The 13,187-nt window shown below is 41.3% G+C and overlaps 1 protein-coding gene across 1 annotated transcript; it reads left to right on the top strand.

Moving 5' to 3' along the window:
- The first annotated feature begins 288 nt into the window (after window positions 1-288).
- LOC131901845 (RNA-binding protein 39-like) lies at window positions 289-2,055 on the top strand. Its single transcript, XM_059252914.1, is given in 2 exon segments — window positions 289-358; window positions 408-2,055. Coding segments are annotated over 2 exon segments (1,599 nt in total). The 5' UTR covers window positions 289-303; the 3' UTR covers window positions 1,952-2,055.
- The last annotated feature ends 11,132 nt before the right edge of the window (window positions 2,056-13,187 follow it).

Raw genomic sequence — 13,187 nt, 5'->3', positions numbered from 1 at the left:
ACTCAAGAAACTAGACATCAAAATAACAAACAGATTTTCAGAGAGCTAGCCGGCGCTGTCGCAGGGGTGGATCCTGAGCTGCCAAAGCCGCTGCCCTGCTCACCCGCGCTGGCTCCTTTAATCCCATTGTTTCTTTTAGATTCGCTTGGGCCTAGACGCCCTCGGGGCCCGATATTCGGGTTGGGCGGTACCGCGGCCTGGGCCTAGGGGCTTAACAGTAGCAACAGCGGCGGCGGCGGCGGCGGAGGCGGACTTCCGAGTCGAGCACAGGCACGCGAAAGCCCGCACAGGCGTGTTGAGAAAATGGCAGACGATATTGATATTGAAGCAATGCTTGAGGCCCCTTACAAGAAGACTTGCCTAACGATATCTCACCTCTACTCCCATGAATTCACCTTTGATTCCAGTGTGAACTGTCAATCATAAGGATGAGAACAAGTTGAGCAGTGCTAACGGCCATGAAGAACGTAGCAAAAAGAGAAAAAAAAGCAAGAGCAGAAGCCGTAGTCATGAACGAAAAAGAAGCAAAAGTAAGGAACGGAAGCGAAGTAGAGATAGAGAGAGGAAAAAGAGCAAAAGCCGGGAACAGAAACGAAGTAGAAGCAAAGAAAGGAGACGAAGCCGTTCACGAAGTCGAGATAGAAGATTCCGAGGCCGCTACAGAAGTCCCTACTCCGGACCAAAATTTAACAGTGCCATCCGAGGAAAGATTGGGTTGCCTCATAGCATCAAATTAAGCAGAAGACGTTCCCGAAGCAAAAGTCCATTCAGAAAAGACAAGAGCCCTGTGAGGGAACCTATTGATAATCTAACTCCTGAGGAAAGAGACGCAAGGACAGTTTTCTGCATGCAACTGGCAGCAAGAACTCGACCAAGGGATTTGGAAGAGTTTTTCTCTACTGTAGGAAAGGTTCGAGATGTGAGGATGATTTCTGATAGAAATTCAAGACGTTCCAAAGGAATTGCTTATGTGGAATTTGTTGATGTTAGTTCAGTGCCTCTAGCAATTGGATTAACGGGCCAGCGTGTTTTAGGAGTGCCAATTATAGTACAGGCCTCACAGGCAGAAAAAAACAGAGCTGCTGCAATGGCAAACAATTTACAAAAGGGAAGTGCTGGACCTATGAGGCTCTATGTGGGCTCATTACACTTTAACATAACTGAAGATATGCTTCGGGGGATCTTTGAGCCTTTTGGAAGGATCGAAAGTATTCAGCTCATGATGGATAGTGAAACAGGTCCATCAAAGGGATACGGATTCATTACATTTTCTGATTCAGAATGTGCCAAGAAAGCTCTGGAGCAGCTTAATGGATTTGAACTAGCTGGGAGGCCAATGAAAGTTGGTCATGTTACTGAACGAACTGATGCTTCTAGTGCTCGTTCATTTTTGGACAGTGACGAACTAGAAAGGACTGGAATTGACTTGGGAACAACTGGTCGTCTCCAATTGATGGCGAGACTTGCAGAGGGTACAGGACTGCAGATCCCACCAGCAGCACAGCAAGCTTTACAAATGAGTGGCTCTTTGGCATTTGGTGCTGTGGCAGATTTGCAAACACGACTTTCTCAACAGACTGAAGCCTCAGCTTTAGCTGCAGCTGCATCTGTTCAACCACTGGCAACACAGTGTTTCCAACTTTCTAACATGTTTAACCCTCAAACAGAAGAAGAAGTTGGATGGGATACAGAGATTAAAGATGATGTGATTGAAGAATGTAATAAACATGGAGGAGTTATTCATATTTATGTTGACAAAAATTCAGCTCAGGGCAATGTGTATGTGAAGTGCCCATCTATTGCTGCAGCTATTGCTGCTGTCAATGCATTGCATGGTAGATGGTTTGCTGGTAAAATGATAACTGCAGCGTATGTACCTCTTCCAACTTACCACAACCTCTTTCCAGATTCTATGACAGCAACACAACTACTGGTTCCAAGTAGACGATGAAGGAAGATATAGTCCCTTATGTATATAGCTTTTTTTTTTCTTGAGAATTCATCTTGAGTTATCTTTTATTTAGATAAAAATAAAGAGGCAAGGGTCTACTGTCATTTGTATACAACTCCTGTTACCTTGAAAAATAAAAACGTTAACAGGAATGCAGTGTGCTCATTCTCCCTAAATAGCAAATCCTACTTTATGCAAAGCTGTTTGCTTGTTCTGCCGTTTTAAATGTCCATGTAGAAAATTACATTAAGGATCTATAGAATAGCTCTAGGGAAACATGTGCTTTCTGTGTAAAAGCAGACAGGTAACGTTTGAATGTTCCAGAAGCCTGACTTTTTACACAGCACTTAGATTTCACATTCCTTCATGTATTTGGCTCATGGTTCAGCAAAGGTTTCTGGAATGTACATTTAGTAATGGAAAGTCTAGGCAGCCAAGACGCTCTTTAGCATCTCACCTTGATCATTTGGCAAGAAGGGGATTTCAAAATTATATTTCTTGATGGTAACTTTTCAATTAATGTATCTGTAAAAGTTTCTTTGTAAATACTGTGTGTTTTAGTGGGTCTTGAGATTCCAAACAAAATGATCCCTGCATTTCCTGAAGATGGTTGATGTAACAGTTTGAGCAAAGCAGTCTGGGGAAGAGATAGGAAATGCAGAAATAGGTTTTGTCTGGTTGCATATAATCTTTGCTCTTTTAAGCTCTGTGAGCTCTAAAATATATTTTTGGGTTACTTCAGTGTGTTTGACAAGACAGCTTGATATTTCTATCAAACAAATGACTTTCATATTGCAACAATCTTTGTAAGAACCACACAAATAAAATTCTCTGAAAAAGGTCAAAAAAAAAAAAAAACCAAACAACAAACAACCCAATTTAAATATGGGCTATAGAGCTATACAGAGAATTCTCAAAGGAATAATTTCAAATGGCCAAAAGACATTTAAGTAATTGATCAACATCCTTAGTCATCAGGGAGATGCAAATCAAAATGACTCTGAGATACCATCTTACACCTGTCAGAATGGCTAAGATCAAAAGCACTGCAGACAGCTTATTTGGAAGAGGATGTGGAGCAAAGGGAACACTCCTTCACTGTTGGTGGGAGTGCAAACTTGTATAGCCACTTTGGAAATCAGTGTGGTGATTCTCAGAAAATTGGGAATCAATCTTCCTCAAGACCAAGCTATACCACTCTTGGGCATATTCCTAAGGAATGCTTTATCGTACTATATGGACAAATGCTCAACTATGTTCATAGCTGCATTATTTGTAATAGCCAGAACCTGCAAACAACCTAGATGCCCCTCAACTGAAGAATGGATTAAGAAAATGTGGTACATATACACAATGGCATACTACTCAGCAGAAAAAAAAATGACAACATGAAATTTGCAGAAAAAAATAGAAAATATCATCCTGAGTGAGGTAACACAGACTCAGAAGGACAAACATGGCATGTACCCACTCATAAGTAGATACTAGAATTAAAGCAAAGATACCCAGACTACAACCCGCAACTGCAGAGAAGCTAGCAAACAAGGATGACACAAAGAGGGATGCATGGTTCCACTGGGAAGCGGAAATAGATGAGATCTCCATGAGTGAAATGGCATTGAGGGATGGTCAATGGAGGTTAGGGCATGGGAGATGAGAACATAAGGGAATGCTAAGGTTGAGCGGGAACTGGATGGAGTGGGAAAGCAATGAGAAAGATGCCATCATGGAGGGAGATATCATGGGGATAGAGAGAAACCCAGTGCTAGAGAAGTTCCAGGAATCCCTAAGGATGACCCCAGCTTATACTACTAGAAATAGTGGAGAGGGTGCCTGAACTAAACTGGTTTGCCCCAGTGATCAGATCGGTGAATACCATCACATCACAGAGCTTCTCTCCAATGATTGATGGAGGCAGATGAAGAGATCCACAGCCAAACACCAGGCAGAGTTCCAGGAGTCCAGTTGGAAAGAGAAGAGGGATTCTATGAGCAAGTGTATCAGGATCGTTATGGGGAAACTTGCAGAGATGACCAAACCCAACTAGTGAGAACTCATGAAAGTTGGATCAATGGCTGTAGAGCCTGCATGGGACCAGAGTAGGCTCTCTGCATGATGAGACAATGGAGTAGCTTGATTTTCTTGGGAGCCCCATGATGGTAGAATCAGAATACATCCATGGTGTATAAGGGGGCTTTTTGGAGCTCACTAAATATGATGGGTCACCTTGTACAGCCTTGAGGCACATGGAAGGGCTTGGTCTTGCCTCTACTAGATGTACTTCCTCCAGGGAGGCCTTGCCTTTTGTGGTGGGAAATTGGGGGTCAGTTGATGGGGAAGGCTTGGGGGCGAAGGAGGGAAGTGGGGGATCTCTGGTGTTTAAAATAAAAAATTTTAATAAAAAATAATAAAAAATTAAAAGAAAAGGAATGATTGACATCTAAAATGTCTTTTCTTGTTTTTCAGTCTGTCTCAATTGTCCTTAATAATTATATAATTGTTTTTTATATTTCCAAAAATTTAATTAGCATAAACTATATGGAATAATATTTGCATGTTTATGATCAAGAAATAATCTGATAACCAAAACTGGGCTCCTCTTGATGGCCTTTTTAATGAGGAAAAGGTCTTTTTAAAAATTAATGTTGTTCTCCCTGTTCAACTCATGGTTAGGCAGTCATGTTAGTAAGACTTTACAAACACAGCTTCTAACATTCCTAGGGGACAAAACCTCAGAGAAAACATCCTGTTCCTATCCCCACCCAGCCTAGGTCCACCTACAAGATCTAGTCTATTTTCCCTTCCCAGGGAGATCCATGCATCACCACCCCAACCCCTGAGCCCTGCTTGTCATCTAACCTCTCTGGGTCTGTGGATTGCAGCATCAATTCCCAATTTTCTGAGAAACCACCATACTGATTTCCACAGTGGTTGCACAATGGCTGTGGCTTATAATAAGTTTTGGTTTCGCCCAATCACTGGGCAAGCTTTAGTGAAACATTTCACTATTAAGACAAGAATTTTTACTGTATCAAGCTGATGAAAGAAAATGCTGGCCATAATTTCAGGAGGGGAGGCTAAAATCATTTTAGATTATGGATTAGCTTATAAAAAATATCTGCCATAAATCAAACAGTGAAGGGGAAGATGAATAGGCATCTCACACAACTTAAGTAAAACGTAGCTCTCTGAACAGACAAAGATAGGCTATTTTCTATCCCAGAATCCAGTCAATATTTATATGTATAATTTAGATATCCTTTTGCTTAAAAGAGTTTATTGGGATATGATATCATTTTTACTATTTTCTACAGAGAAAATGTTTTCCTGTTTAAAATAACCCTGGACTTTTGAATTATAACCTGTTTTTATCTTTAAAAAAAAGAAAAGAAAAGAAATTTCCTCTTATCACCACTTTCATTGAGGCCCATAAGTCTGGGTATGATTTGAATCTATTTTCTTTGATTTTTAAAAGGTCTTTAATTTCTTTCTTTATTTTTGCCTTGACCTGGTAGTCATTCAGTAGAGAACTGTTCAGTTTCCATGAATTGTAAGCTTTCCATTATTTCTGTTGTTGTTGATATTCAGCTTTATTCCATTGTGTCTGATAGGGTGAAGGGGGTTATTTCAGCTTTTTTGTATCTGTTGAGACATGCTTTGAGTCTGACACTGTGGTCAGTTTGGGAGAATGTTCAGTGAGGTATAGAAAAGACAGTGGATTCTTTTGTGTTTTAGTAAATATATGTTATAGATATGTTAGGGCCTTTTGGTTCATAATGTCTGTTGACTCCAGTATTTCTGTTTAGTTTTTGTCTAGATGTTCTACCTGTCACACACACTCACTGCTCTGTTCCTCCATCTTTTCCACTTCTCCATCCCATATTCATTTGTCATAGTGGCATTGGAAACTGCAGTACATCAGATAGTATGTTTTTTCCCAACAGCTTTACATGCCAGTATTCATTGCAAGGAGTTGTTGATCTGGTTTGAAGTCTCTGATTTCTGAAGCACAATTGCCAAGTCTCATCTCAGATATCCTGCTATTGTCCAGAGTCAGGGTGATGTTGGAGCTAGGAAGAGCATTTGGGGGCAGGTTTTTTGGGAGCTTTGGGCTCCTGAACACCTCCCCACCCTTGAAGTTGTCTCCCAAAGCTCCCGGGGCTAGATCTTTATGCTTGTAGCAGCTCCACTGCCCCGTGCTCTCCATCTCCCATTACGGAAAGCAGCCCAGGCTACAGCTGCTGTAGTTCCATGCTTGGGGACAGCTGGCCATATTCAGTATTGAAATGTTTCTATGGTAGCTCTAGATCTTTCTCCCTACCATGTCCTTGGTGCCAGCAAATGAACTGCTCAAGTATGACCTTTGTGCTTGCAGCCTGAAGGCTGGGAGGCTGAGGTGAATTCTCTGCCATACTGTTTCTGTTCCTCCATTTTTCTAATTTCATGACTCCACTTTTTGATAGCATCTTCCCATAAGACTTGCCTTTTTTGTTTTTGTTTTATTTTGTTTTTATTTTTCATCTGCTTAATTTATATCCCAGCTTCAGTATTCCCCAAAATTCCCCTCCCAGCCCGTCCTTCCAACATACTCCTAATCCCCTCCTATTTCAGCTCCATTCAGGAAAGGGCAGGTCTCTCATGAGTATCAATAAAACATAGCAAAGCAAGTTATTATGAGACTAAGCACCTCTCATGTATTAAGGGCGTGGAAGCCCGTTTTCAGGTTCCTCATGGCTTTACCCAGCAGGTTCACATAGAGGATAATTAAGACCACAGGCCTGAGTGCAGGTGTCTGAGAGGGTCTGCACTTGGCTGTGCTGGGTGGAGGTCTTTTGCTCCACCCCTTGGCTTCTCTATAAATTCCCTCTGGCAGAGACATTAGGGACTCGTTGGAATAGGTTCCAGAACCTCTAGAGGCTATCCTTTATTTTCAATCTGTTTATCTCCACAATCTAAATCCTTCTAATATTTCCTACTGTTCGCACTCAAGAAAACTCTGGGGAACTGTGGGGTTGGTGGGTAAATGCCCCACAGAATGGTGCCATGAACAGGCACTAGAGAAAATAGAAGGAAAAAAAGGGACTAAAGAAAAAAAGGGATCTAAAAACAAAAAAGGGGGACTAAAGACAAAAAAAGGGGGACTAAAGACAAAAAAAGGGGGACTAAAGACAAAAAAGGGGGACTAAAGACAAAAAAGGGGGACTAAAGACAAAAAAGGGGGACTAAAGACAAAAAAGGGGGACTAAAGACAAAGTAATAGGGACTAAAGATAAAGGAAAATAATAGTTTTATTAGAGTTTTTGGCGAAAGGGTGAGTCAGCCCTGCCAGTGGAAAGTGACATGCCAATGTAATGAATAGAAAAAATTTAAGATAACTAAAAGCAACTAGACAGAAACTCCTCAGTTTTTTAACTTTGGGGGCTATGCACACAAACTGGGGAAAAAAATCTTTGATCTTTATGGGTAGTAAAACTCTTTTCTGAGCTTATGGGGAGGAAAAAATTTCCTATGGAAGCTTTTGACCCGGGGACAGCTGAAATGCTAAGTCCAAGCAGCAGGCAAAAGTGTTTTCTCCCTGAGGCAAAAATGGGGGTGTAAAAAGCCAAAAAGTTTAAAGTTCAGCAGTTTTGGGAAAAGTTGGTCTTTCTCTGGTAGGGAAAAAAATCTTTTCTTAAACTAAAGTGTTTTTCTTGAAAAACTTGGGGAAAAATCTCTCTAAAAAGCCTTAATCTTTCTCTCTCAAACTAAAAGCTCTCTTTAAAAAAAAAGGTTAAAAACTAAAGCCTTTAACTTTCTCTCTCAGAAGGACAAATTAAAATCACCTGAAGATATTAGTATGGGAACCACCTGTGATTAGCTGAGGGAAAACAGCAAACCTCTTAAGACAGCAAAACCTCTCCAAGTACTTTCTTTCAAGCTTTAAAAATCCTCCCTGCAATGCAGGAGGCAGGGATGGAGTTCCTAAAAACCTCTTCTAAGCTCTGTCTCTTCAAGCTAGTAAAAGTCAGTGGGTTAAAGTCCCCTAAGGGAAACACTAGGGAGAGTGTGGGTAAAGAGCTACAGAGAGCCCAAAAAGGCAGGAAACTTTACCTGAGAAAAGCAAAAAAGCCTCAGCTTGGCTGCAACTGAAAAGCTTGGCATCAATGGTTTTGTTTGTGAGTGAGCATTTCAGAATGAAAAGGTGCTCCCAATTGTCCTAAAGCAAAGATCCCCTGAAGCAATGCAAACTGTTACATTGTATCCTCTCTTCTGAGCAAAAACCCAGAGTCAACTGGCCAGCATCTCTAAGTTGGAGTGCATTTCTGGGATATTAGGGTTCCTGCAGTTGTAGACTTCCAGGAGCACAGGGCTGAGGCAGGAAGGTGGAGGACCCAGGGGAAGATTGCTAATGAACAAACAAAACTAAAGCCAGTGGGAACAGCACAGTTGTCCACTTTCCTACAAGTCCCGGGTTGGTAGGTCCACAGCTGCAAAAAGAAACCTGAGAAAAGCTTTCCTATCAGAGTAAGGACCTTCCTAGGAAAACAGTAAAGCTGAACTGTGTCTGAAGCAGTTGGTCTGCTGGGAAAGAGCCCAGCCAGGGCAGAACAGAACTATCCAGGAGTAAAGCTTTCTTTTCTGTCAGAGAAAGCAGCTCTTTGAGAAAAGCTTTGTTTCAACTGACTCCCATGAGATGAGGGAGTGTAGCCCTAAGGGGTGATTGCCTCTGGCATAAGCTCTGTCCTTGAGCATCCAGACAAGCAAACACAACCCACTGGGGGACTGGGCCAGGTGAAGGCCTGATGAGGCAAAGCACTTGTCCTAATGGGAGTTTAGAAATGGCAAAAACCTCCCTTGTTAGATTTTCAGTCTGTATGCAAACCACACAGACCCTGAAAACAAATGGACAAAAAAGCCTCTACCTTCAGTAGCAGGGAAAGCCACCACTGTAGTGTTGGAAATGTTTCTGGGGTAGAGGGGATAAATTGAGACCAAACTGGGAACTGCCTGGGAGAAAGACTCTGAAGAAACACAAGGGACATAATCCTCCCCCAGAAAAATGCATGACCTGTGAAAAGCAGCTAGAATTTGAGGCAGATTCAGGGGAGAAATAAAGCCCCTACTTCCAAAAGCAGCTAGCTAGCATAGGTGCAGAGTTGCAGACAGATACCTGAAGCTCTGCATCTGCGGGGGAAAGGAACAAGCAAAATGAGAATAAAATCAGTGGGAGAAAATCTGTCTGAAAGAGCTATGGTAAAGCTGTTGTACATGATTTTGTTTTTCACTGACTGGCTAAGACAAAAACACAAGCCCCTAGGAAAGTTGCTATCAGAAATGCCAGCCTCAATGCGGGCTATGGAGGCAGGTGCGGTTCTGATTTGGGGCCAGTGTCAAATGAAGGAGAGACACCTGTTAAAGCCAGCTGAGGAGAGACCAGAAACCTCCCAATGTCCTATAGTTGAAAATGTAAAATGCTTGTTCAAATCTCCTCTTGCAAAAGCAAAAACTTTGTTCAAACCTCCCGGGCAAGAATTTGTAAGCAAGTCTGGTAAAGAACCAGTTGACTCTCAGACCTGAAAAGAACTATGGGAAATGACTGATATATCAGTCCCTAATAATATCAGTCCCTTATAAGAGAAATGCATTCTGGGAAATGTAGTTTTTCTGCTAAAGATGGCGACATTGCCCTGAAACACTTTTGTCAGCTAGAAAATATGTTCATGGTAAACTTAAAATACAGCTTTTAAAAGAATAAGGAGGAAAATCGTCTAAGAGTTTAAGTGTCAGTTCCAGTGAAAAATTGAAAGGATATGGAACTAGGTGCTTCTAGGTTTGGGGCCCCACTGGTCAAATGCCTTATTTACCCTAATAGTTGTGCAAACTTTTTATAGTAGCTGGAAGACAAAAAGCTACCTATAAGAACAAACAAGCCACTTTAAAATCCTTAAAACAAGGGAAAGCAGTTGATACACTGAACTTTGTCTTAGATATGAAGAAACTTATGTTGAAATTTAAGTTCTTTGCCTTAAATGAACAGCCTGCAATGAGTGATTCCTTTGTAAATCTAATAAGAAGACAAGGAAACAGGCATTCAAAAATGACTGCTTTACAGATAGGAAACAAACTTCAGAAAATCTAGCTGTCTTACAAAAGAGTTGCTTCACCTGAAAGTTCCTTATAAGAAATCAATGCTAAATATCACAGCTGCTAATAACATCAGGAGTTAAAGCTAATGAAATGAAAATACTAAATCCTGAAAGTGCTTTTTCTCAAAGTAAGCTAATGAAGGATACCTTTCATGAAAGAACATCTATGTCCTTGACGCCTTTGAATAGTAACAGTTTTGGTGAAAATATTGGAACTAAAAACAATCAAGTCAAAATGTTTCAACAAATTCAAGAGGCTATTCACAAAAGAAAGCTGCCATGCTTTGTGGGCCATATTAGAGCTCACTCCAGTCTTCCTGGTCCTTTAGCTGAGGGTAATGCAATGGCTGAGCATTATCCCAAGTGGAAATGGCTCAACAGTCACATGCTCTTCATCAAAATAGCAAAAGTTTAAGATGGAAAGATCCCTGCTCGGGATTATGGAAGGGTCCCGATCCTGTGTTCATATGGGGACGAGGACATGTTTGTGGTTTTTCACAAGAGAATGAAGCTCCGTGGTTACCAGAGCATTTGGTAAGGAGCGTGGAACTAAGGAAAAGTCAGCTCCAATGAGGTTCCTATAAAGGAACCAGAATGAAAGTGGCTGGATTAGTGTTTCTGAGGTTTTGTCACTGGTTAATGCAAACAATGTGGAAATAGAATTCAGAGCTGTACCAATTTTGGCCTTACTAGCTCCTTTAGAAAAATACTTTATATCACCTAATAGCTGTGCAGTCTTTGCAGAACACCTTTACAGCAGCTAAATACGGAAATTTCAGGCTCAGCATGAAGTGAAGTTTTTCAGTAGAAAGCACCAAAAGTACTGCTGTAATAGAAATGTTTGTCTGAATTGAAGCACTTTGGGGACTATTATGAATTTGGGTGAAGGGACAGCCTCTAGTTAAAAACCGGTTACCGCTGACAGTGCATCTCTGCCGGTCTGGAATGGCTGAGAGAACTGGCAACTTTGGAGTGTGGTTTCATCCTGAGAAGGTTAGAGTCCCCTAGCAACAACTATCACAATTCTATAACAGCAACACTCACTAAATCCCAGTGCTTTATAGCAAAGCTGACTATAAACTCTAAACTTTAGAAATGATGTACGTACTTCCTGTCTAGTTAAGAGAATCTTTCTAATAGAGATAGTGATAATAATTAAGAGTAAGAAATAGAAAAAGATGAAAGTAAGATATGGGAGTTCGTAAAAATTCTGTTATATCTGTTTTAAGAAATCTTTAGATGTTTGCTAAATTAGATATATGCTAATGATAACCCTATATAAGTTTATAAAATAGATCTGTAGTGTTCCCTTAAGAATATAAGCTTGCCACTTGTTCAGCTATGTTCATATCAGCGTTGTTTGTAATAGCCAGAACATGGAAACAACCTAGATGCCCTTCAACTGAAGAATGGATAAACAAATTGTGGTACATATACACAATGGAATACTACTCAGCAGAGAAAAACAATGACATCATGAGGTTTGCAGACAAATGGATGGATCTAGAAAAAATCATCCTGAGTGAGGTATCCCAGACTCAGAAAGACAAACATGGTATGTACTCACTCATAACAGGATACTAGATGTGGAACAAGGATGACTGGACTGCTACTCACATCACCAGGCAGGCTACCTGGAAAACAGGACCCCAAGAAAGACACAGGGATCGCCCAACGACAGAGAAATGGAATGAGATCTACATGAACAGCCTGGTCAGGAGTGGGGGTAGTGAAGGGCGAGGGTCGAGGGAAAGAGAGCTTGGGTGAGTGGGAGATCCCAGCTGGATCAAAAACAGAGAGGGAGAACAAGGAATAGGAGACCATGGTAAATGAAGACCACATGAGAATAGGAAGAAACAAAGTGCTAGAGAGGCCCACAGAAATCCACAAAGATACCCCCACAACAGACTGCTGGCAATGGTCGAGCGACAATCCGAACTGACCTACTCTGGTGATGGGATGGCCAAACACCCTAATTGTCGTGCTAGAAACCTCATCCAACTACTGATGGACCTGGAGGCAGAGATCCATGACTAGGCCCCAGGTGGATCTCTGGGAGTCCAATTAGCGAGAATGAGGAGGGTTTATATGAGAGAGAATTGTTGAGACCAAGGTCGGATAAAGCACAGAGACAAATAGCCAAATGAACCGAAACACATGAACTATGAACCAATGGCTGAGGGGTCACCAACTGGATCAGGCCCTCTGAGTGGGTGAGACAGTTGATTGGCCTGATCTGTTTGGGAGGCATCCAGGCAGTGGGACCGGGTCCTGTGCTCATTGCATGAGTTGGCTGTTTGAAACCTGGGGCCTATGCAGGGTCCCTTGGCTCAGCATGGGAGGAGGGGACTGGACCTACCTGGACTGAGTCCACCAGGTTGATCTCAGTCTGTGGGGAAGGCTTTGCCCTGGAGGAGATTGGAATGGGGGGCGGGCTGGGGGGAAGGTGAGGGGGGCGGGAGCGGGGAGAACAAGGGAATCTGTGGCTGATATGTAGAACTGAATTGTATTGCAAAATAAAAATTAAAAAAAAAAAAAAAAAAGAATATAAGCTTGCAAGAATTATCTAAGGTAGTCTTAAGACATGTAGTAAGCTTTTAAGATGCTAGTTTTAAATTTAAGTTTAAATAAGAAATAAGATAAGTATATAAGAAATAATAAGAAATACATTTGCTAAAGTAGTTCTATAGTTTCCTTAAGGAGTATAAATAAATAGATGTTAATGTTATATGTGAGTTTGTAAAATGTAAATGTTGAATGTGAGTCTAAATGCTTTGCAAGGCAAAAAATGTTATGTGAGTTTGTAAAGTGTAAATGTTAAGTGTGAGTCTATTCTTAATGTATTTGGTTGAAAGAACCTGAGACACAGAAGGCAGTGTCACAGTAGACTGCAAAGCAGGCAGTCTGAATGTTTTCAAAAGTTCCAGAAACTGCTAAGAAGCTAAGAATGGTGGACGCCAGAACCAGCACAACAGGCATCCGCAGCTGAGATCTGTGGAAAATCAACACAACACAGAAAAACCTGAGCTAACAGCAAAAATGGTGCAATTTAAAATATTACTGTAACTAAAAAGGTCTCTGGCTTGAGAATAAAAGTTGCAGAGACACTT

The sequence above is a fragment of the Peromyscus eremicus genome, unplaced genomic scaffold (genome assembly GCF_949786415.1).
Source record: "Peromyscus eremicus unplaced genomic scaffold, PerEre_H2_v1 PerEre#2#unplaced_499, whole genome shotgun sequence".
Taxonomy (NCBI): domain Eukaryota; kingdom Metazoa; phylum Chordata; class Mammalia; order Rodentia; family Cricetidae; genus Peromyscus; species Peromyscus eremicus.
This window is presented reverse-complemented; position numbering and strand designations above follow the sequence as displayed.